This window comes from Megalobrama amblycephala, linkage group LG18 (genome assembly GCF_018812025.1).
Source record: "Megalobrama amblycephala isolate DHTTF-2021 linkage group LG18, ASM1881202v1, whole genome shotgun sequence".
Classification (NCBI taxonomy): Eukaryota; Metazoa; Chordata; class Actinopteri; order Cypriniformes; family Xenocyprididae; genus Megalobrama; species Megalobrama amblycephala.
In genome coordinates this window covers 18,315,956-18,340,113 of record NC_063061.1, presented here as the reverse complement: position 1 = coordinate 18,340,113, position 24,158 = coordinate 18,315,956, and the positions used below count along the sequence as shown (strand labels likewise).

General features: G+C 36.2%; 2 protein-coding genes across 3 annotated transcripts in view; both read left to right on the top strand.

Annotated features, from left to right (window-relative positions):
- Positions 1 to 192: 192 nt before the first annotated feature.
- kiaa1191 (KIAA1191 ortholog) lies at positions 193 to 10,169 on the top strand. 2 transcript variants are annotated; one of them, XM_048165778.1, is made up of 9 exons: positions 193 to 381; positions 886 to 1,007; positions 3,594 to 3,702; positions 3,904 to 4,097; positions 5,035 to 5,146; positions 5,562 to 5,686; positions 5,825 to 5,928; positions 6,014 to 6,174; positions 9,171 to 10,169. In XM_048165778.1, the coding sequence occupies exons 3-9, from the start codon at positions 3,675 to 3,677 to the stop codon at positions 9,380 to 9,382; spliced, it is 936 nt and encodes a 311-aa protein (XP_048021735.1). In that variant the 5' UTR covers positions 193 to 381; positions 886 to 1,007; positions 3,594 to 3,674; the 3' UTR covers positions 9,383 to 10,169. The 2 variants fall into 2 exon arrangements, with proteins under 2 accessions (XP_048021735.1, XP_048021733.1); XM_048165776.1 differs by having other exon boundaries at positions 6,014 to 6,195.
- A 13,420-nt stretch (positions 10,170 to 23,589) lies between these two features.
- Positions 23,590 to 24,158, top strand: part of gfpt2 (glutamine-fructose-6-phosphate transaminase 2) — a 30,100-nt gene continuing 29,531 nt past the window's right edge. The window contains exon 1 of the mRNA XM_048166049.1: positions 23,590 to 23,792. Within this exon, the coding sequence (XP_048022006.1) occupies positions 23,786 to 23,792 (7 nt within the window). The 5' untranslated portion in view covers positions 23,590 to 23,785. The remainder of the gene's footprint in view (positions 23,793 to 24,158) is intronic.

Sequence of the window (24,158 nt, the reverse complement as noted above, 5' to 3'; positions counted from 1 at the left end):
AAAAAGTACAATACTACCTTACTACGTCATGAAGGTAAGTAAATGTTAATAACTCATATTTATGTTTGGGTGAATTATCTGGCATAGTATCTATGTATTTAGGTCTTTTACTGCCCCGTACGGCTAGTTGAAGTACTGCAGCAGTTGCTGTGGTAATAACAAACCAAAGTATCGCGAGATTTGGGGACTGCAGCTCCAGTTGTGCTGTCTGGTGGTTGGTTATTGTCAGAGACCTAAAGGAAGGGGAAGTTATGGCAGATACAAAGGCCAACTCTTGTCAAACATATGTGATGTGTAATTTAACCATTCGGTTAAAAGTGTCCTCAGTACCTCGGCTGGACTGTTAGCTGCTGTAGAGGAGGCGCGGGAACACTTCAGCAGGTAAAAACAACTGATTTCCGCGCTCTTTAGCTCGCCAGCGCGAGCGCATCCCTCAAACCGGTTTCAGGTCGCCGAAACTGGATTGAACAGCTAGTCCTCTCATTTACATACCATTCAACAAATATTGTCGTATTTGTTAAAATGCTAGGTGTTATTCATTGTTTCAGGTATTGTTCCCTTTCTACTTTCAAAATTAATCGAAATAACATTTAATAACAAAAGCGGGTTGTTGTGTTTAACGCTAGTGCGTTGGCTATTGACGTAGCGGATATCAGTTCTGGGAAAGTGAACATCATTACATAACATCATTCGGACAGTGTAATCCTATTCCCACTTCCCATCATGCACTGATTCTCACGACACTGCTGCTCAGTGTTGCACTATCACTTAAATAACAGTATTATAGACCGCGTTCAGATCACATGTGGTATCTTTTCAGACAAGGTTTATCTTGGTTAGTCATACGTTCCTCATGTTTTTAAGACATTCTTGGTTCTTCTCCAGCTTTTTCTGCCTTATACTGGCTGTGCTTGTCCTGGTGTCCCACAATGCTGATTGAGCAAACTGCAGCTTGTCAGCAAGATCAACCTGTGCTCTAGCAGTGGTGCTTCAGCCGCCCTTCGCTGGTAAGAGATCATCGCCACATTTCATTTAATATAATAAAACACGCGTGTGCAGATATGAAAAAAAAAATGCTTTTGATATCAAAACATATGTGTATATGCACTCAGCTAGAAAAGACGTTTGTTTTTAAGAAGTTTGATGTTTATAATGCTTAATTAAAGGCATATTTATATTCATAGTACCTCCTCCACATGAGCTACATTTATTCATTTAGCAGATAGCTTTATGCAAAGGCGTTGTCATTGAAAAAGTCATGGTAAGGAAGATATAAATAGTGTCTTAAATAAGGTATCATTATCTTGGGCATGGTAAGAGTTAACATATGGTTAAATAGCAGTGGTGTTTTAAATTGAGGATGCAAAGTCCTCATTTATGTCCCCCTTACACAATTTTAAGTTAACATTATGTAAAAAGAGAGACCAAATACCATTATATTTTGTTATTTTTACACTATGTAATGTTCTATTTATTAAAACCAAATATACATTTAATCGAATTAGTGTTTTTACTCATTTTTACATTATCCCCAAATAATAACTAAAGGCAGTAACAATTTAAAAAATATATATTATATTATTATTAACTAATATTCAGCTTTTCTTTTTAATAGTCAATTTATTTTCAGCAGTCATCAAGCTTGTACACACTGGTCAGTGGTCACAGACATGAAGATGTACCTTTAATTTCACCACGCTGATTGCTCATTAAAAAAACCCTGAGTCATAATTTTTTCAGGCCATTTCGAGTTTGATTTTGACATGACACAAAGCGGTGATATCTAAGTGACAGTTGTTTACTTAATTTTTAATTAGTCTTCCCATTAATGCCATCACTGTCTTAATTCAGGCCGATTCGACGAGAACATGACTTTCCCCCATTCATTCTCAATTACCCCCCACTGAACCCACCGCAAACTTTGGGGGCTCTGCTTTGTCTCTATGAGCTGAAGGGAGGCACAGACTCCCCTCTGTAACTTTACCTGCAGGTGTCGCTGTTTGTCAGTGTTTCTTTAAAAAAAAGAGTGACTTTTACACTTTTTAATGTCAAATTTTGTAACATTTGTGTTGTCTTATTTTTGTAATATCGATTATTTTCTTTTTTGAGGAGGCACTGCCTCCCTTTCCTCCTCGGAGGAAATGCCCCTGTTAAATAGTGGACACCACATGCAAATATTTTGGAAATTGTGTGAATAGAGTTAAGCGATATGCCCCCCCCCCCCCCCCCCCGCATATTAGTCTATATACATTTTTTTTCCCCAGAATTCAGTTCATGGGTCCTTGCTAATTACAGCTTCAAACAAGCTTTTAAAAAACAAAATATTTTCAAAACTAGTATGATTACTGTTATTACCGTGTCAATTCGTAATAAAAGAGCCATGTTTGCAGTTGTGCTACCCTGACATTTGACAATATACAAATTGCTTGACAAAAGTTTTTCAATTATCTCAACAGCTTTAAAACTATTGATATTTATAACATTTGTTTATTTGAAAGGTTTCAAACCTAAAATTATCCCATTATATATATATATTTTTAAAGCACCTTTTTAAATAGTTTTCTCATCTGTTCATTTGTTCGTACAGTTGCACCACCTGACATTTTGTAGGTTTGGGATAAAACAAAATGGTTGCACTTTACTATAAGGTTCATAACATTAATTAACTATATTAGTTAACATTAACTAATGATGAACTGCACTTATACAGAATTTATTAATCTTTGTTGATGTTAATTTCAACACATTATTAAAATCTTGTTAACATTAGTTAATGCACTGTGAACTAACATGAACAAACAATGAACAACTGTATTTTCATTAACTAACATTAACGAAGATTAGTAAATACAGTAACAGATGTATTGCTCATGGTTAGTTCATGTTAGTTAATACATGAACTAATGTTTAACTAATGAACCTTATTGTAAAGTGTATTGTTTAAAAGTACTAAGAATTAATTCAAACTAAATAAGTTTTATAGAATAAAGCGATATATGTCACAAATTTATCAAATTATTTTAAAAGGAAATAATGCACTTGGACACAAAAATATCATGTCATTGTCAAATATCATGTCAAATATCATAACATTAATGGGCAAAGTATTGCATTCCACATGTTTGCCAGATGTTGAGAATGAATGTAATCATTACTTGTTTGTTTGTTTGTTTGAAATGAATTCATAAAACTTTAAAAATTTAATAAGTTTTAAAATATAATATTTCATTTACAACAAAACATTGCATTTTTATTTTTGTCAAATAAAGTGCTGCACAATAGAACTTGTATAAATTACATACATAATTGTATGCTATTCAATTATATACAATGATAAAAATAAATGTAATGTAATAAATTGTATTAATATAATATCAGGGGTCTTGGAATTTCAGCCACTCATTCATCAGTGATGTTGTTGTGTTGGTCACTTTACAGTGATGCAGAGGCTCAATTGAACACCGTACCAGAGTATTGCAGAACTGTGTCTCTTTAATGATTAATCTAAGTCTGTTGGATGGTTCTTTGGCCTTAAAATCAAATAATGCTTGGTTAATATGTAACTTGTTTCTTTCTCTTGATTTCCTCTGTAGTTTTGATCCAGTCTCCTTAGATTGGGTTTGTCCAGGCTGTCTTCACTTTTTGGTCTAACAGAACCACTTCATTCAGTAGCCATGGTTTCCAGACCTGGAGACCTTCCAGGTAAAGGAGAGATTTAAACCTGTTAATGTTACACATTACAGTGCATAAAGTGAACTTTTTAAAGGTTTGTCAAAGTATATTAACACACATTAACCAACATTTTCAATAAGTTTAATAGATATATCACAGCAGTTTCTCCTTTTTAATTTATTAAATAGTGTCTGTTTGTTCAGATGTTGTTGCTTTGCTCTTTTACCTCAGCCCTGGAAGCAGGTCCAGGTTCCTCAGAGGGACTCCTCGGAGGGATGTCCATCCCCGTCGGGATGACCCGTCGAGCTCTCAGCTATGATGATAATCTTGAGCGGCCAATGTCTCCACCTCCAACTGACATTAATATTAACAACCTGTGGAGGCGACCTGTTATACCGGAGAGGAAGTTTGCACGACTTGCTGAGGTTTGTGTGCATTGCTTATTCTTTGACCGATTTGCCCGCAGGAACATGCAAATTGAAGGTCACAGTAAACCATTTGGTTGTACAATGTCTATTCATTTATATCTCAGTTTTAACTTGCCCTGCCTTGATTGAGAAACTATTAAGTACAATTCAATACAAAATCATTGCTGTGTGTTTTGATGTTGGTCAGTGATTCTCACAATTTTTTTTTTTTTTTTTTTTATTATATATTAATTTCCAGTGTTCATTTTTACAATTTATTTTTGTTATCTTTTAATAAAAAAAAAAAAAATATATATATATATATATAAAACATTTAATGTAAATTTGTCACTGACATAAATGCTTAATTTGCAAATTGTCCAGATAACGGTGCCTATTCAAGTGCATATTCAACATAAATCATTAAAATATGGGCTATGCATAAAGATGTTAAAATTGTTTTCAGACATTACAATTAAAATATGGATCAATAACCAAATAAAATGCACACACACACACACATTATTTTTTTTATATATATATATATATATATATACATATATACATATACAGTCCAAAAGTTTGGAACCACTAAGATTTTTAATGTTTTTAAAAGAAGTTTCGTCTGTTCACCAAGGCTACATTTATTTAATTAAAAATACAGTAAAAACAGTAATATTGTGAAATATATTTCACAAAGTAATTTATTCCTGTGATGCAAAGCTGAATTTTCAGCATCATTACTCCAGTCTTCAGTGTCACATGATCCTTCAGAAATAATTATAATATGCTGATCTGCTGCTCAAGAAACATTTAATGTGTACAATTGTACAAAATATTTGTGTACAATTTTTTATATATATATATATATATATATATATATATATATATATATATATATATATATGAATATATATATATATGAATTCTTCTGATATCTCCTGTATATATTTAGGAGGATGAGTCAGAAGGAGGGGTAAAACAAAGTGCTACCTTTGAATCCACTAGACATCCAGTCCCTGTGGTGAAAGCCAAGGCTTCGTCTGTCATGAACTCCCTCATAATCAGTAAGAATGTTATTATGACTGCCTCATGCATCATATTTCTGTGTTAAAGGGTTAGTTCACCCAAAAATAAAAATTCTGTCATCATTTACTCATCCTCATGTTGTTCCAAACTCGTAAGGATTAGTTTTACAAATTTTTTAAATTTAAGCATTAAAGTGGTAGTTGCGTAGCTGACAATAGAGAGACAGAAAGCTCTCCAATTTTTTTTTTTTTTTTTTTTTTTCCCAAAATATCTTAATTTGTGTTCTGAAGATGAACGCAAGTTCATTACATTACATATTACAGTTTTGGAACAACATGAGGGTGAGTAATTAATGACAGAATTTTATTTTTGGGTGAACTAACCCTTTAACTTCTGTTTAGTAAAAAAAAAAAAAATAGTGGTCTTAATTGGACCTGTTGTGTTGCGTTACAGAGCAGACCCAGGAGAGCATGCACAAGTTTGAGAAGCAGGCAGGACTGACTGACACAGGATACACTCCACACAAAGGCCTGAATGCAGAGGAGACCCGATACCATCGTCTGGCAGAGTCAATGCATGTAGGCAGAGGTCCTTCTAACATCAACTCCTAATGTCAAAGGATAGATTTTGGTCTGACATCTCCAAAACAGTTTTTTTTTCTTTTTTTTTTTCTTTTTTTTTTGTAAAGCATAAATTGTTTGTATTGGATGTTGTAGAAGCTTCAAATGCAGAGCGTGGATGCCAAAGAAGAGAAACAGCCATCATCTGGTCAGTCAACGCCTTCTGGGACCCCTCAATCCTCACCCAAGCAGAGACGCAGGTGCTGAGCGAGTCAGAAGCTTCACACCCTTTGTTTTGCATTAATCATTTTGTGGGTGCTAATTTTGTGTGTGTGTGTTTGGCAGGGGCTGGTTCACTAGTCAGGGCTCCACCGCTTCTCTCACAGGCTCTGAGATGAGCACAAGCTCCAGCTCCAGTGTAGATCTGGCTTCAGGTGATGGACCTGTAGAGCGCTGGGGTGCATATGGACCTAGGCCTCAAGTCAGCAAGTCCACCACTGACCCAGGTACAGATCCAGCCGCAACAGGTAAACCACACGATGCACTTTACATGTAGAAAATCCTTTCTGTATACTCTTTAAACATCAAAATTATCCTAATGACCCCACTTGCATTCAAATAATCCATTCTAGCAGCATGAGTTGATCAGATATTCCCATTTTATCATTCCTACATCACAAGGGGAAAAATAATAGTAGATTTTGGTGGTTTTTGTCAATCCAGCACATTGCTCCCAACCATGTTAGTTTATCTACAATATACTCATAATTTAAAGTAGGGATGCACCGATACCACTTTATCCACAATACTTTTATTTTTAGTACTAGATACTGAGTACCAATACCTGTATTTTCATTGCATTTTTAATTTTAAAAAAAATGGGCAGAGAAACCAAAAGAATATGAATCAAATTAGTTGGCTTAGCTAATAGATATTTCCTTCTGTTATTTTCCTAATTATGCCTGTTAAAATGTATTGTATGGGCTACTGTTACTTTCACTGTTCATATTATTGCTCTATCATATTTTATCTTTAATTTAATAGCTTTAATATCTTAAGCCCTGCTTTAAATATTATTTAGTTTAACTAGTCAAGAGCAGTGAGTGATTTTCTCTCTTTTGTTGTTAGATTACCATTGAGGACGAAGACAGCAGTAGGTTTATTAAGCTGCTGTCACTTTTAAGAGCTGCACGTATCTAAAGTACTGTTACACACGCGTTTTCTTTCTCAACTGTCTACGTTCACTTAAAGGTGCCCTAGAATTGAAAATTTAATTTACCTTGGCCTAGTTGAATAAGAGTTCTGTACATGGAAATGACATAGCCTCAAACACCATTGTTTCCTCCTTCATATGTAAATCTTGTGTGTGAAAAACACCATGGAAAAACAGGCGAATCTCAACATAACACCGACTGTGACGCAACAGTCGGGGTCATTAATATGTACGCCCCCAACTTTTGCATATACCAGCCCATGTTCAAGGCAGTATTAATGTCGTGGAGCTGCACAGCCGAATCATCAGAAGTTCTGCAGGTATTGTGAAGCATACAAGCAATGACAATAGCGAAAATGGCAGATGGATCAATAATAACTCTTCCAAATCAGAGCATTTTTAATTCCACCCCAAAATAGGCAGTTAAAACATGGTGTAATAAAAAATCTATGGGGTATTTTGAGCTGAAACTTCATAGACACATTCTGGGGACACCTTAGACTTATTACATCTTGTAAAATGTCAATTCTAGGGCACCTTTAAGACATAACTGACAATGTTTTACAAGGATACTTGTCTGTACGGTCATTTTGACTTAATTTTGTGTGAATTTATTTGTCGTTCAAGCGCAAGAAGACATAAAAGAGAACATGATTTAATATGCTATTTGCACTCAGTCTGAGAGGCGGCTTTATGGGCACGCGTTTCGGATGTTTGCTCACAGAAAACTTATTAAAAACGTCATGTGATTACTGTACCGTCTAATGTAGAGAACCACTCGTTATACGTAAATCATGTAACAGTTCATGTTTTTACTTGTACATACCATTTAGTTTTAATACAAATGACACATGTGCTGAGTGAATGATCAATAAATCAAGAGCATGCAACAGAAGTGCGCTCTCTCTCTCTTTAGACTTTCTCTGACACTTAAAACACCTCCACACTGCCAACATGTTGCGTGCCCCTCACTCTAGGCTGGTTGCTATTTGATCGCGTTCAGTAAAATGTATTCAGTATTTGCACTTATTCGGCCAAACACCGAAAGTGCTTCGTTTTTGCTTTTTTTGTCCAAATAATTTTGGTTGCCAAACATTCTGTGCATCCCTAAAAAAAAAAAAATCTTACGGACCCCAAACTTTTGAACAGTAGTGTATATCACATCATTTTTGTGCCATTTTACATCATTTAGACCAGCCAGCTTCTTATGTTTTATCTAAGTCCTTTCATCTATATGTACTAGAGGTCTCTATGGATCTGAAAACCCAAGGTCTGACCCGAGACCTGAGTGGGTTGGGGTTCAAAAATTCAACGAGTGCCTCAGACACGGGTTGGGTACGTTATTAGTGGCCTTGGGTCTTGGTAATTTACCCGAGAAGACCCGAATAATATCTTACGGTTAGGTAAATAACATGGTGTTATTTAAACAATGTTATATGATGTAATGAGGTTATACGGTGATGAGTGATTGACATTTCAGCACTTCAGTGTGTGCTTGTGCATTTGTCTAAAGTACATTTTTGTGAAACGCACATAGAAAAGGAACAAACATTTGTAACCTCGCACACAGAAATCAATCTTATAGCAATGAGATCCATCAGGAAAACCCACTCACTTCACTACACTTGTTTGCTGGAGATGAGGTAAATACTTTCACAGTGAATCTATTATTTAATTTTTATCAAGCTATCATGTTTATTTTTCCTATCCACCGGTCACAATTGAAAGCCAAACTCAGAAATAACTTGTATCCATCGGGCAGGCAATAATATAGAGTATAAAACTAAATAAATGAATCAAAGTAGCCTAATGGAGCAGCAGCCAATCAGTCAGCAGGACTCCGGGATTTTTCCTGACTGACAGCAGGGCTGCAGGCTGTGCACACGTCAATGCCATTTACGTTCTGGTCCAGTCAGGTTCGAAAAATAGGCTACATGCAGTCAGGTCAGACTTATCAGGTCTTTCTCGAGTCTGGTTTTTCTTTTTAAAAAATGAATTTATGCATGTTGTGTTCGAGTAAGAACACGATACGAGCCGATTCGGGTCAGGTACAGATCTTAGGACCTGAGAAGACTCTAATTTGAACTAACCACTGCAGACTGAGACTAACTCTATATTAACACTGCTTGACCAATCAAGTTCAAGGACCAGAACTAACCACTGTATAAAAATGTGTAGAGCTCTGCAGTCAGCTTTTTACACATGCAGTGCTTCAGATGTTGGAAGTTCATCGGACTTCACCCTCTAATCTGTGTAAACACACCCAAAGTCATTCCTGTGTGTTCACAGGCGGCTTTGCCCTGCAGTCCTATAAGGGAGCTCAGAAACCCACCCCTATGGAAGTGATGAAGGCTCAGGCCACCCGCTTGGCCGAGGACCCCACCAACTTCAAAGCTCCCCCCAAGATGGAGATCCCCACCATGGAGGGGAAGAGACAGGTGACCCGACCTCATAAACTCAAACACAGAGACATGAACGTCCTGACACCCTCTGGATTCTGAGAGAACTCCCTACATCCACCTCATCTGTACACATAGTGAACCTGTAGCTGGTCTACCCTCTCTATTTCCCTCGTGCTGTTTTGCTGTTGGGTCACTGCAGTAGCAATTGCTTTTCCTCTTCACAGGCGCATCATTTTGCTAGTGACTAAAGTAAATGTTCGTCCTCCGATGTTGTGTGAGTGTGTATGAGCACTTTTGTTAGTGCCATTGTCTTTTGTTAGCCTCCTCTTTGCTTTGCCTTTTAATTTATCCTTTAAAGTGTTACTTTAAGCTAGTATGTGTGAGGGTGTGCGTGCCTTGATGTTTTTGGAAATACTGTGGTGTAATTATTCATGGCTTACTTTAATGCTATGATGAACAAAAGCAGTGTTTTTATGTGTTGGATTTTTCGTTCCATCACATAGCAACAGGTTAGAGAACTTTTTTTGTCTGCTCTAGAGCAGTTGCTCTATATTCCGTAATCATGTTGTGATTTCCTGTGTAATATCATCAATACACAATGGGTTCAGTGATAACTTAATTCTTTAAGTCTTTGCTGTTGTGTATTATGACGTTGTTGTGATACGGTTGTGTCGATGACGGTCTTGACAAATGAAGGCACTAAATTGACTGAAGACTAAAAAAACTTTGGCTAAAATCTTATTTAATGTAACAGCTCTGGACAGAGAATTTCTTATATTTTTGTTACAAGTTTAAAATTGTTTAATTTTCCAAAAAGATTGAATGTATGTACTTTGATCTTGTTGGATCTGTTAATACATGAATAAATAAATGGACTTAAACGGCATTTTTACTCTTGATTTTCTTTCCTACATTTCCCTGTTTAACTTTTTTGGTTAATGTAATAATACAATGAGTTCAAATAAATCTCATATGGGCACATACAAGTTCTTACACATTGGCTTTTACTTTGTACGCACATTTTTCTTTTGTAATCTTTTCAAAAGTTGAATTTAAAAAAACAAACAAAAAAACCTTGGTTTAAAATGATGCAAAATTGTCTTTCAAAAACAGTATAAAATCTTACTAACTTTCTCTGTGTGTGGGTACAGGTTTGGCTACACAAATATCCTCACTTATAGTGAAATATTATGACAACTGACTAGTAAGGACATTTTACTGGTCCTCACTAGTTAAAAAGGCTTATATATTCAAAACATTTTTTTAATATATAAAATGTTTTTATTCAAATCTAGTGTTTTGCATGTTTCTGTGATCGGTTGGGTTAGGTGATGGAAAATATCATTAAACTGAACAAATATTAACAGAACAAATATTTTTGTACTATTCTTGTGACATGTTCCGTTCCCTTCCCTCCCTCTTGTAATATTTTTATCTGCCACTAGGTGGCAGTAGCCTCCCAAAATTGTCTTTTAGTGTAGCAAATCATCTAAGATATGTCATCACAGAAATAAACTTTCATTTTGTGTAGCAACTCATTTCGGATATATCATCATAGAAGTAAACTTTGGCAAGGCAAGTTTATTTATATAGCACATTTCATACACAATTGTAATTTAAAGTCCTATACATAAAAAAGTAATTAAAATAATAATAAAATAATCACAACAGATGCATAAGAAATAAAAATGACAATAAAAGCAGAGAATTAAAAGGATTACTAAATTTGGGGCGTCCCTATCTGAATGGAAGAGTCTTGTGAGTTTCAGTTTGTGATTTTGGAAAACTGAAATGCGAAAGATTATCTTTGAAACGAAGATGTCATCTTCCAACATAAGTGATCAATATTCTTTAATGCTTTACACAGCATTACACACACACACACTACTACATTACTAACATCCACCATCTGCTTCATTCTTCAGTGTTTTCTGTGTGTTTCTCGGCTGCTTCATTGGCAGTCTCCTCACATCTAATGCTGCCATAGTAAACACGCTTTCCTGGAAGTCCAGCCCCCACCAGCCTCCACCCAATAGCACACTTTCTCTCTCACACACACATACAGATATTCACCTTCTCCCAGAACCCTTTTGTAATCCCTCTGTGACGTTGTACTTTTGCATGCTGACACATCGTAGGTCATTTCCTACGTTTGGCATTCCCATTGGGATGTCTGGATTTAATATGTAGCTTGGCGGTCCACCCAGCTGAGAGTGTGAGGGCCTCTGTTTCATGTGAGTCACTGTGATAGAGCTATGAGATCACAGTCTCACCACAACATGTGGACATGGCTTCAGAGCTCATGGATAACGCTCTGTGTCATGTTCGTATATAGTTTTATTGCATTGCTGATGTTACTCATAAAACAGCCACAGTCTGCTATGCTGTGATTCAAGAGCACAATCATGTTTATGATAACATACACTTACGATGAGATCAGAAAGGCTTTTTGAACTGGGTTCAGTGAGTATTTGGGGGGGGGGGAAGTTACTTTAATTTTTAATACAAAGTTATTAAAGCTAGAAAGCACTAAATATAATGATAATATTGATAACTATGCTATGATAACATCTTAATATTATTAACAAAATGAACTTATCCACCTTATTCCTATGCCCCATTACTCTTTGCGCGAATCGTGGGTGTAACTTCCGTTAAGATGTAAACAATCAGTGAAAGGCTCGCTCTATGAACGCAATGTTTAAAAAAAAAAGTTCAATGAGATGTCATTATTCTACTCCCCTATCAACCATTGAACATTAAAAGGACATTTAAAAGTGTAAAAGCATCAATAAGGTACTTTCAACAGACCATGAATAACCCCAAAAGCGCAAGTCTTTCCACAGCTATAATAGATGGGTTAAATATCACTGTTGTAATATCTGTATTATACAACATATGTTGCTTTAATCAAAAATTTTCATTAACTTTAGCATTGCGTGATACTATTTCAAAGTGATTTCCATCATTTTGACAGATAATAAATTGAATTTACCTGTGAAAACAAACCTGGAAAGACACGTGAGGATTTGAGGAGAAAAAAACGTGAGATTCTTTGTGCATTTCAGTGAATTATTAATGTGATATATTGTAAATTAAATCGGGAGAACAGACCACAAATGTGCAGTATTGTCCTTTTTCATACTATTACAGCAGAATGCAAAGGGAAAAAAGAAAACAATCATGAGGAAAATAATGAAGCGACTGAAAAAAGCTCTTACCATAGATATTCTTGTTATAACGTCATTTTAAAATACCAAGCATTACGTTATTCTCATGATATCTGAAAATAAAACATGAAGGAAATTTGATGGATTCAGTCAAACTGACATAAGCTTTATTAGTAGGACAATCTTATGATTTGAAGTGATTCATTCATCCAGTCTTTTTGAATGGAAGTTCCTCAAACCCGAAGTGCAACCCATAATTCAAAGCATAGTAGGCTCCTCAGGAATAAGGTGCATGCTAATATTGGTCCAGAGACTACCACAATTAAAGGGTTAGTTCATCAAAAATGAAATTTCTGTCATTCGGTAGGCCTACTCACCCTCATGTTGTCCCAAACCCGCAAGATCTTCGGAACACAAATTAAGATATTTTTGATGAAATCAGAGGGTTCCTGAACCACACATGGAACCACATTTTGAGGTCCTGAAAGGTAATGACTGTTAAAATAGTCATCGTGACTACAGTGGTTCAACCTTATGAAGCAATGACAATACTTTTGACAAAACAAAACAAAAAATTATGACTTTCTATAACAATTTGAACTGTTGTCATATGCAGATGATGTAGTGAACGCAGTACAGGGTTTTGTGTTCTACGTCTGAATGCTGACTCATTATTGGCCAGCTCCTGCGTCAGCAAGCATCACATGTATGCGTCGTGCTGCTCACGTGTACAGCGTCAGCCAATATTGTGCCGGCATTCGGACTTAGAACACGGAATCCTGCACTGCGTTCACTACGTCAACTGCGTATAACAACAGTTCAAATTATTAAATAAAGTCGTAATTTGTGTTTTGTTTTTTGCACAGAAAAATGTATTGTCATTGCTTCATAACATTAAGGTTGAACCACTCACATGGAATATTTTAACGATGTCTTTAATACCTTTCAGGACCTCAAAAAGGTACAATGATGTTGCTGCCTATGTGTGGATCAGAAACCCTCAGATTTCATCAAAAATAACTTAATTTGTGTTCCGAAGATGAGCGAAGGTCTCACGGGTTTGGGACGACATGAGGGTGAGTAAGCCTACCTAATGAAAGAAATTTCATTTTTGGGTGAACTAACCCTTTAATGCCAATAATTCAATGTTTTGTTTTTAGGGTTTTTATGTTTGTTTGTTTTTTGGTAATTAATCCCACTGGTAACATTTGTGGCCAAATTTTACTTTTGAAATGTATTTAATTTGTACATTGACTCTGTAAGATAATGTCTGTGTCCAAACTCCAATAAGGAAGTATGTCATAATACAGATCATTAGGATTTGCCTTCACAATTTCCTCCTCAGTAAATTAATCACTTTTTAACTATCAAGTACTTACATAAAGGAAATTATCGTTAAGTACAATGTACTTATTGTGTTCCTGTATTGCAAAACGCTTTTGCTCCTGGGATATATATGGTTTAGATTAGGGACAGGTTTTGAGTATTTGTTTAAGGTGGGTTAAGGTGTAAGGGAAGGGTAAGCCATTTAATTACAGGTGAAATTACAAAAAAATTAATTACACATGTATTTACATGCAGTTTTTTTTTTTTTTTTTTGTTGTTGTTGTTGTTGTTGTTGTTTTTCCAAGTACAATGTAAAAAAAAAAAACATAAAGGTACACAGTTAGTGCATTGCATCATTAATGATTAATTGTAATGTTAGTACATACTGTAGTAGTTGAAGACACTTAATATAGAGTGGGATCAAAAAGGCATGCCATATGGTTTTATTGGACTATCCAAAGAGTAAAATACAAGTGCTCACTTAGCTGAGAATAATTTGAGATTTAATGCCTCAATGTATTCAGTTCATATTTGAAGAATGATTGGAGTGGAGGGGCTGGTGGTTGTGAGTCTCCCTAGGTAGAAATCGCATTCCGGGGGAGGAGAAATGGGAACGCCATGCGACCACAAAGGGCATTTTCACTTTTGTGATCAAAGGGGCAGGGCCTCAAGCCCCCTCCGTGCACGCCACTGTGCACGTGACACTAAAATAATGCAATAAACATTCATTAAATAACAGAAGATCTAACAAAAACTATTAAGAAACATAATTGCCTTTTTTTTACTTCTAAAAACTATACATTTAACAGTATTTTACAGTAAAATCACATGAAATGTCTGGCTAGATCTTTTATAGTTTTTACCTGTAAATAAGGGAACTTATTGTTAACCTATTAACAGTTTTTTGTTTTGTTTTTGCCCATAACGTTTTTTTCAATATTTCACAGTTAAAATTATATTCATTTCTTACAGTTACTATATATGTATTAGTTATGGTTTTGTTTATAAGCTGTTTTCTGTTAATAAGTTCATCTTTTTGCACAAGGAAGTGACTTTTTATTAGAATTACATATTTCAAAATGTTTTCCCTCTGTTTGCATGAATTCACATTAGTAAGCACCTTTGATAGTCAACCTGAACGACTTGTGGAAAAATGGAACTAATAGTAATTTCCATTAATGAGCACTCAGCGTGTGCTATAATTGGATAATATGCATTAATGAGAGGATCTTGTGAAGTTAAATCACTTGATGTACATTCCAATGTCACATGCAGACGCTCTGAGCATTGAGCCTTTCAGTTTGATTGGCACTGAGCAAGAGAAGTCAAATCCAAACTCAGTGGTCCGGTACCACAGCTCTTGATTTAATCGTTTGCACTGCAGAGGCCAAATGTAATACTGACGCCAATCCAAGTTTGTGATCAGTGAACTATTAAATCCATTCAGGAAATACATAGAGTGGGGAAAACCTCCATAGAATGACATTAAACTGCTATAAATGAGCAATCAAAGAGGAAATCTTTGTGTCATAATGCAAAATTCTGTTTTTCTAGGCATTAAAGTGCAGAAAAAGTAGTTGTATTGATTTGTAAAATAGTTGAATTTTGCATGTACATATTCTGGAGACTAATTTATGGAGTCCTATATTCAAGTACTTTATAAATAATGTTTAGGTGAGTTAAAAAAAAAATCAACACATAATTAATCAGAAATGGCTTTTTTTTATTTGATTTCAATATGTTCTTGTGTTTGTGTTTAACTTTTGTTTATGATTGAATGAACATAGTGATTATATTATATTTATATTATATTATGTATTACTACCATCACCACTCAAAGTAGAAAAATAAATCTGGCAATCTTTCTAAACATTGGTATTAGTGACGGCAGCAAGTCAAAGTCTGTTTGTCTGGACTAGAAAGTCCAAATGATCTCAGCTGCTGTGCTGCTTTGCACGACATCATTTACCTCAAAGGTTTGAAGTGATGGAAAAATCTAACTCACCCACAGGGGTTCAGTGTGCCATGGAACATTAATGACCATATTTTCGAAAATTCCTTTGGATTTTCAAGACTTTTTATGTATTCAATGGTAGTGCTGCATAATAACATTCATAATGTTCTTTGTTAGATAATTAACAAACATTGTATGAAGCTTATCATATCACTTTTTTTTTTCATTTCACACATGAATGTCCATGAACTACTGATCTGTTAAACATTAAATAAAGAGGTTTCATAAACTATTCCCCATTTAATGCATTATTTTGTATCTTCTGAACTGATGCCAGATTGACATACAATATAATAAACAGTAAAATAAGGTAGTAAGATTAGAATAAACTGATAACGGTTAGCTGGGTGCTAAAAGCAATTGCAACACAGCAGCCACTGGAACTGCACTTTGGCTTAGTTTGAGAATTATTTGAGGGTGTGACTGTTTGTCATCTGTACCACCCTTCTAGTGGTCACTGACTACCCACTCATGACACTGGGCATCTCTGACGGCATGTACACAATTAAAGTATTTACTGTAATTCATGCCACATTTTTAAATATTAACAACTTGTTTTTGCTTATTTATGTTTTGATTTGATAAATTATAGGATTCTGACATGGCTTAAAACTACAACTATGAAATAGTGGACCTCATTTTCTTACATGAGAGAGCAATATCTATTGTTACTTAAATACATCTGTTTGTAATTTACAACTGATTCAAAACAGTCCTCCCTCCTTCAGTTTATGAATCAGTTTACATCATCTTGGATGATACAGAATATAGTATAAGTGGATATCAATAAGCGCAAATGGTGAGCTGGTCCATCTTTACAGCTTCCACTCTTCCTCTAAATATTAAATCATGGACGTGAGGATCAGTGAGGTCTGGTTTCACTGCCTCCATAAACAGAGGGATTCTGTATGGGACATTCTTGTGCTGGAACAGAAAACTCTTGCCACAAAGTCAGAAGCACATAATTCCCTAGAACTTCATTGTATGGCGTAACATTGATTGTTTTCACTGGAATTAGTTGGAGAATCCAAACCCATTATTTAGAAGGGTGTCCCTATACATTTTCCAGGTAGTACCTATTTATCTGATCTTGCCTAATTCAATAACTGAAATCTCTTAACCATTGGCCTGAAACCAAAAGATTAAAATCTATCAATCTTTCAGCTTCTGCCTGTAGAAATAATCTCACCTCAGTTCTGCTCACCTTGTATGGCTTGAGTAAATTCATGAGTTTGAGGTCCTTTGGGAGTCACTGTGGTGGGATGGATCCACAAATCTTCACAATAGACCCCCACAGGGTGACCACACAGGGCCCATGTCTTATTTAGCTTAATGTGACACAGATGTCTAGACAAGAGAGGCTTTACAGTGTTTAGCTGCAACAGGAACAATTGTTAAAAAGTGGAAACTTTAACACTGAAATCAAAGTTCTGTGTAATACGGTCCTTAAGATTAGACTTGACATGGTCGAGAAAAAAAAAACAGACAGACAGTGTTTCAAATGCATTTAAGCACTAGAAGCCAGCAGGATTAATCCTAAAATGAATGACATTTACTCCTGTCACAAAATATCGACTTTGTTTTCCAGTGTGGCTATAGGTAAAAGTGGTCCTTTTCAAGAGAAAGACCATGTTCTCGTTTTTTGTTATACAAACAGGGAAATGACAACCATTTCTAGTAAACACAATTCAATTCCTAAATAATGTTCGATTCAAGCCTTAATTCTATGGCATACAAAGACATTCCAGGAAATTCTGTGCTTCCAAGTTTGTAACAAAAGTCTGATGAGAGTCATTTTATATTGCATTGTGACAAAGTCCCTTTTCTTTTATGTTCCACTGAAGGAAGAAAGTCATAAGGTTTGGAACAACATGAGGGTGGGTAAATTATGACATAATTTATGGGCAAACTATCTATTTAAGTGCAAATTGAATGTAATGCTTTTTAATTGCAATTAAAAAAAAAGTATTATAGTTTAAATTTATATTAAATGCAATTAGTTGAACTTTAGAGTGCTGAAATAGGACTTCAGTGCTCGAACATTTTGAAAGAGCGCTTTAGAGGCCGCAATGGGGTCTAGAATTGGGCAAAGTTCGCCGTCTTTCTTGGGGAACAGATAATAGTGGCTGTTAAAACCAAACCTGCACTCCTCGAGAGGCACAACCTCCATGGCTCCCTTGGCGAGGATGTTGTAAATCTCTGCCCTTCTGCGACAGGCAGGGAGGCAAATGGAACAGGCAGAGCAGTATCCGAACGGGCAGCCTTTGCAGTCGGACCATCTCTGGTGCTGAACTTCAGACTCCCTTTAATTTTGGGCCCATCAGGAACAAGACAAGTGTCCTGAGCCGATGGACAGGGTCCCTGACACTTAGGAAGCGCATGACGTGAAGGCCAAGAGTCCTTTGGCCTCCCAAAAACTCTGGCTGAGAACGAGGTTTTGGAGTAGCCGTAGCACGTGGTCTAAAGTAAGACTGACTGGATGCGCGAGGAAGGAGGCTCTCCGACCAGCTTTGGAATGAAGTGTTTGATGGCCCTTGACTGCCCAGCAGGGCTGACAGGGGAGTTCAGGATGACGGCCTTCTCTGCAACCTTCATATCTGTCATGGTTAACCACAGTGCCTGTTTAGCACGACTAGGCTACCCATGGTATGACCAATGGACTGTACCGTCATCTTCGTGACTTGGTTGGTGGAGCTGCGAAGCTCTTTGAAGATTTCTGGATCGGGGACCTTCTCATCTAGGTGCTTGAGCGTCTTCTCCTGGAAGACTTGCAGAACAGCCATTGAGGCACTGACGAGTAAAGAAAACGTGGTACTTATTAAAAGAAGCACCCTTTATTTAAATATATGAACACAGAAAATGCTGTTAACAGGTTAATTAACATTTCCCATTCCATGACTAGTAAAATAATCGCAACTTACTCTCTGTAAAATGGCATAATCCGCAGGGTGATCAACACGGAGGTGGGTAAAAAGGTTGGTGGTGTTGCCACCCTTCGCACTGACTGTAGCCAGGCAAATCCTGCAGATTGGGCTATCTAAGGAGCTGTTTTCTTGGAAGCCGAAAAACTCCCATACTGACAGGTGTCAGTGTTAAGGTGCAATACTGCCAGGTCAACCAGGTACTGGCACTGGAGTATTTCTCATAAGTGTCCTATGCATTTAAAATATTGTCAAGTCATCTTCATTTATATAGTGCTTTGAAACAATATGTATTGTGAAAAGCACTATATAAATGAAGATGACTTGACAATATTTTATAGTGCTTTTCACAATAAATATTGTTTCAAAGCAGCTTCACAGTGACGATAGGATTCTTATCGAGCTTAAGTTGTTTTTTTGATTCGATCACTTCCGTTGTAAAAATTGTTAATTATTACTTAAGGAGCCACTTAAACAACACCTTTCCTACTGAAAACTGAATACCCCTAATGCATTCTTGCCGTTTAATTACGTGTTTAGTCTATATGTTTGAGTGTGTATGTGCGCAAAATTTGCCAAATTACTTTACTGGTCCGCATAATACAGAAAATTTTTGTGTCCGTGGATCTATGCGAACTGGAATAATTTTGACAACGATTTATCTATACATAGAAAGGAAAGGGAAGTGGGTTGAAACGTCAGCGCTTTGTTATCATCACGTTTAGGCTCAGGTCCTTTATTTCATCTGGATACGGCCTGGATTTGGCAAGCTGCGGCAAAACTTGGGATAAATAGAAAGAGACAAATATTAGCGTAGACGCCATTCTTCTTATGATGTAGAGAGTACATCAGGTGTTATGGGAAGTGTTCTCGGTTCCGGCTGACCTGTCTATGCAGCCTAACAATTTATGTGATTTGAACTATAGAAGTAGATAATGGTTTATATGTATGCAAGTTTAAACAAATGTGTTTTTAGTCTAGACTTAAACTGACAGAGTGTGTCTGCTTCTCTGTCTGCTTCCGGTCCTAAATAGGAAAAGGATCTACCGCCTGCAGTTGATTTTGATATTCTAGGTATTATCAACTGTCCAAAATTCTGAGATCGCAATACACTATAATGCATTAAGAGCTCGCTCAGGTACTGGGGAGCTAAACTGCTTTTTAGGTAAGTAGCAAGATTTATAGGATTATTAGGGAGCCAATGCAGTGTTGACAGAACCAGGCTAATATGGTCATACTTCCTGGTTCTAGTAAGAACTCTAGCTGCTGCGTTTTGGACCAGCTGTAGTTTGTTTAACAGCCGGGCAGTACAACCACCCAGTAGAGTGTTACAGTAATCTAGCCTTGAGGTCATGAAGGTCACCGTTCTGCAATTGTCATAGTAGTTTAGATATATTTTTAAGATGGACGAATGCAGTTTTACAGATGCTAGAAACATGGCCTTCAAATGAAAGATTGGTATCAAAGAGCACACCCAGGTTCCTAACTAACGACGAAGACTTAACAGAGCAGCGCTCAAGTGTTAGACAGTATTCTAGTTTATTACATGAAGAAATTTTTGGTCCAAATATTAGAATCTCTGTTTTTTCTGAATTTAGTAGTAAGAAATTAATGGTCATCCAATTTTTTATGACAGCTATGCATTCCGTTAATTTTGTGAATTGGTAAATTTTGCTTCAGGGAGCGAAGAAATATAGAGCTGAGTATCATCAGCGTAACAGTGAAAACTAACGCCATGCTTCCTAATGATATCTCCCAAGGGTAGCATATACAGAGCGAAAAGCAATGGTCCTAGTACTGAGCCTTGCTGTACTCCATATTGAACTTGTGATCAATATGACATCTCTTCGTTTACTACTACAAACTGATAACAGTCAGTTTTCTAGTATTTTTGACAGAAAAGGTAGATTCAAGATCGGCCTGTAATTGACTAATTCTTTAGGATCAAGTTGTGGTTTTTTAATAAGAGGTTTAATAATAGCCATCTGAAACTTTTTCGGTACGTATCCTAGTGATAAAGATGAATTAACGATATTAGGAAGAGGATCTATGACCTCTGGAACCATCTCTTTCAATAGCTTAGTCGGTATAGGGTCTAACGTACATGTTGTTGATTTTGATGATTTAATATGTTTAGAGAATTCTTCCTCTCCTATAGCAACGAATTAATTAAATTTTTCCTCACAGACACTACAGTGCACTGTCTGATGAAATACTGTAGTAGACGGTTACATGGTTGTAATTTTCTCTCTAATATTGTCAGTCTTGCAAGTAAAGAAGTTCATAAAGTCATTGCTGCTATGCTGTTTGAAAACATCAGAAGTTGGAACTCTATTTCTTGTTCATTTAACCACTGTATCAAATAAAGTGTATGTTTGTTGTAAGAGATCTAGCATTTTTTTAAGGTCTTTTTGTACTCAATCATTCTCTCTCTCCACAAAATGCAAAAAACTACTTTTGTTTTCGTCCAGCTGTGCTCCATTTTTCTGGCAGCTCTCTTAAGAGTGCTCTCGTTGTACCATGGCATTGGATTAGTTTCCTTAATCTTTTTTAAGTGCAGAGGAGCATCTGCATCTAATGTGCTGGAAAAAACAATAGTCAGTAGTTTCTGTTGCAACATTGAGGTCTTCTAAGCTATCTGGTATGTTAAGGTGATGAAACTGATCAGGAAGGTTATTTATAAAGTGATCTTTAGTTGTAGAAGTGATGGTTCTACCATATTTATGGCTGGGTGGCAGTTTTGCAGTCTTGGCTAAAAGTAGTATACACAAGACTAAATAATGATCTGAGATGTCATCGCTCTGCTGCAGAATTTCAACGGCATCAATATCGATTCCATGTGACAATATTAGATCTAAAGTATGATTACGACAATGAGTGGGTCCTGACACGTGTTGTCTAACTCCAATAGAGTTTAGAATGTCTATAAATGCCAATCCCAATGCATCATTATCATTATCTACATAGATATTAATATCACCAACAGCAAGGACTTTATCTGCAGCTAGTACTAACTCCGATAGAAAACCAGCAAATTCTTTGATAAAATCTGTATGGTGCCCTAGTGGCCTGTATACAGTAGCCAGCACAAATGTCAGCTTACATAACGTTACATAAAGCACTATCACTTCAAAGGAATTATATTTGAATGACTTTTGAGTAATACTGAAGATGTCACTATAAATTACAGCAACACCTCCCTCTTTGCCTTTCTGACGAGGATTGTGTCGATAATCGTAACCTTGAGGACTCATTTAAAGTAATGTAATCGTCTGGTTTTAACCAGGTTTCTGTCAAACACAGCAAATCTAGTTTATTGTCTGTGAAAATATAATTTACAATTAGTGCTTTTGAAGAAAGGGATCTAATATTCAACAATCCAAGCTTTATCATTTGTTTATCAGTATTATCTCTATTTTTTATTTGTTGAACATCAATTAAATTTTTACCCTTAAATGGGTTTGGAAGTCTTTTGTATTTACTAATTCGGGGTACAGACACAGTCTCTATGTGATAATATCTAGGTGAAAGGATTTCTATGTTTTGGGATTTATCTGACTTCTGTGACATGAGAGGGCTAGCAGACGGTTTAGCCAGTATATCTGCTTCCTGACCTGGGCCCCAGTTTGTCATGTTTCAGCTCTAAGACTATGTGCCATATTACTAGAGAGAAGAGTGGCACTACCCCAGGATGGATGAATACCATGTCTTTTCAACAGGTCAGGTCTGCCCGAAAAACTTTTGTCTATGAAACCTATATTATTCAGCGGACACCACTTAGACAGCCAGCCATTGAGTGATGATAATCTGCTAACTATCTCATCACTCTGATGAACAGGAAGGGGACCAGAGCAAATTACTTTTTCTGACATCGTACTTGAGAGTTCACACACCATTGTGGTTATCACCTATACCGATATATTGTTACACCCTAAATTAACACGATATCGATATTTCATGCTTTAATATCACGATTATCGTCATCACCGGTATATTGCGACACCCCTAAAAGGAACACTGATTTTGTTTTTTATCTTAGTCAATCACTGTAATCCTGAAATAAAAGCTTCAGTGAGCGACATCTTTTGTTTTGTCATCAGTAAGACATTACAACACATTTTATTTAAAACAGGACACTGCAAATGACAATGTATATGATTTTCATTTTATTGAAAAGGTTGAACTATAAATAGCCTATAGGAAATTACAATGGTACATTCATTCATTATTCTACACAAAACACTGTAAGTCATCCTTTGTCAATTATAACTGTGGTAACTCCAAGTACTTAAAGTTTATTTGCCACAACCAAGATTTATAAAGCATATTTAATACACATAAATGTTTCACATTGTTGACAAATGTTTCAATTATATAGCAAGATATTTTTCAACATTTCAAGTTTTCAAAACAATTCCACATGTGTAATAGCGGGAACATTGAAAATTATTTTAATAGGTTTAATATGTTTTATTTTAATGTGTTACCCAATCATAGCAGTGGGTGTTTACTTCCAAGTCTTCAAATGGCACACCCATCAAAACTGAGTGTTCGAAAGAGAGGGTCAAAAACAGGATAGAAAATAGCTTATTTCTTCTAAATTACAATGTTTTTTAATGTAAAAATCTTGATAACATTATAAGTGGACCTCAGAGAACATGATAAAAAATGCAGTTCATGACCCCTTTAAATCTTTGCTTCGTTCCTCCATTTTAAAGGTATAATTTGAATAAACAAATTTTCTATACGTGGCAGAGCACACAGTCTGTGTCGAGCGTATTCACAATTAATAGTCTGTAATAAATATATGAAAAACTAGATTTACAAACAAAAACATGATCAAAAACAGCAATCCTTAGTATCAAGCAAGAATTAAACTCTCAGTCCTGTCAGCGTGGGCGGGGCTGAAGTTGCCTTGGTAACCAGAGGTGGAGCAGGTTCTAAGTTATAAGTCGTGGCGGCTGTAAGTAATTCTTCCTCGAAGTCTTTGGATCATATTGCGACTTGCTCTGCTCCGCTTCACCACCAGAACCTCAAAACTACCTTCAGCTTGAAAGAATACACTTGAACGATGTGCGGTAAGTTCAGCTTTTTATCATTATTACTGTACAGGAATGGGAATTCTGTATATGAATCGCTTTGATAAGATACATGTCTTCTCATACAGTCAGTTTTCATGTTGTTATTGTCTCTATTAAATTATTAGTACCAGTGTATGAACATGAATAGCCGAATGCCAGCGTCATCATTTCAGTGTAAATATTTGGCAGGTCTTGTCATCATTCACTCGAGCTGACAGTTAATGTGACAGATAGATCCGGTTTGCAGTGCGACAGCAGTGGCGACTCAACCTAGTGAACTGCCTACCTAGATAGCATTTCAGGATATCAAAAGCGTTACGATCGAACGCACCTACAATGGCTAAATATGTTGCGTTTTCTTTT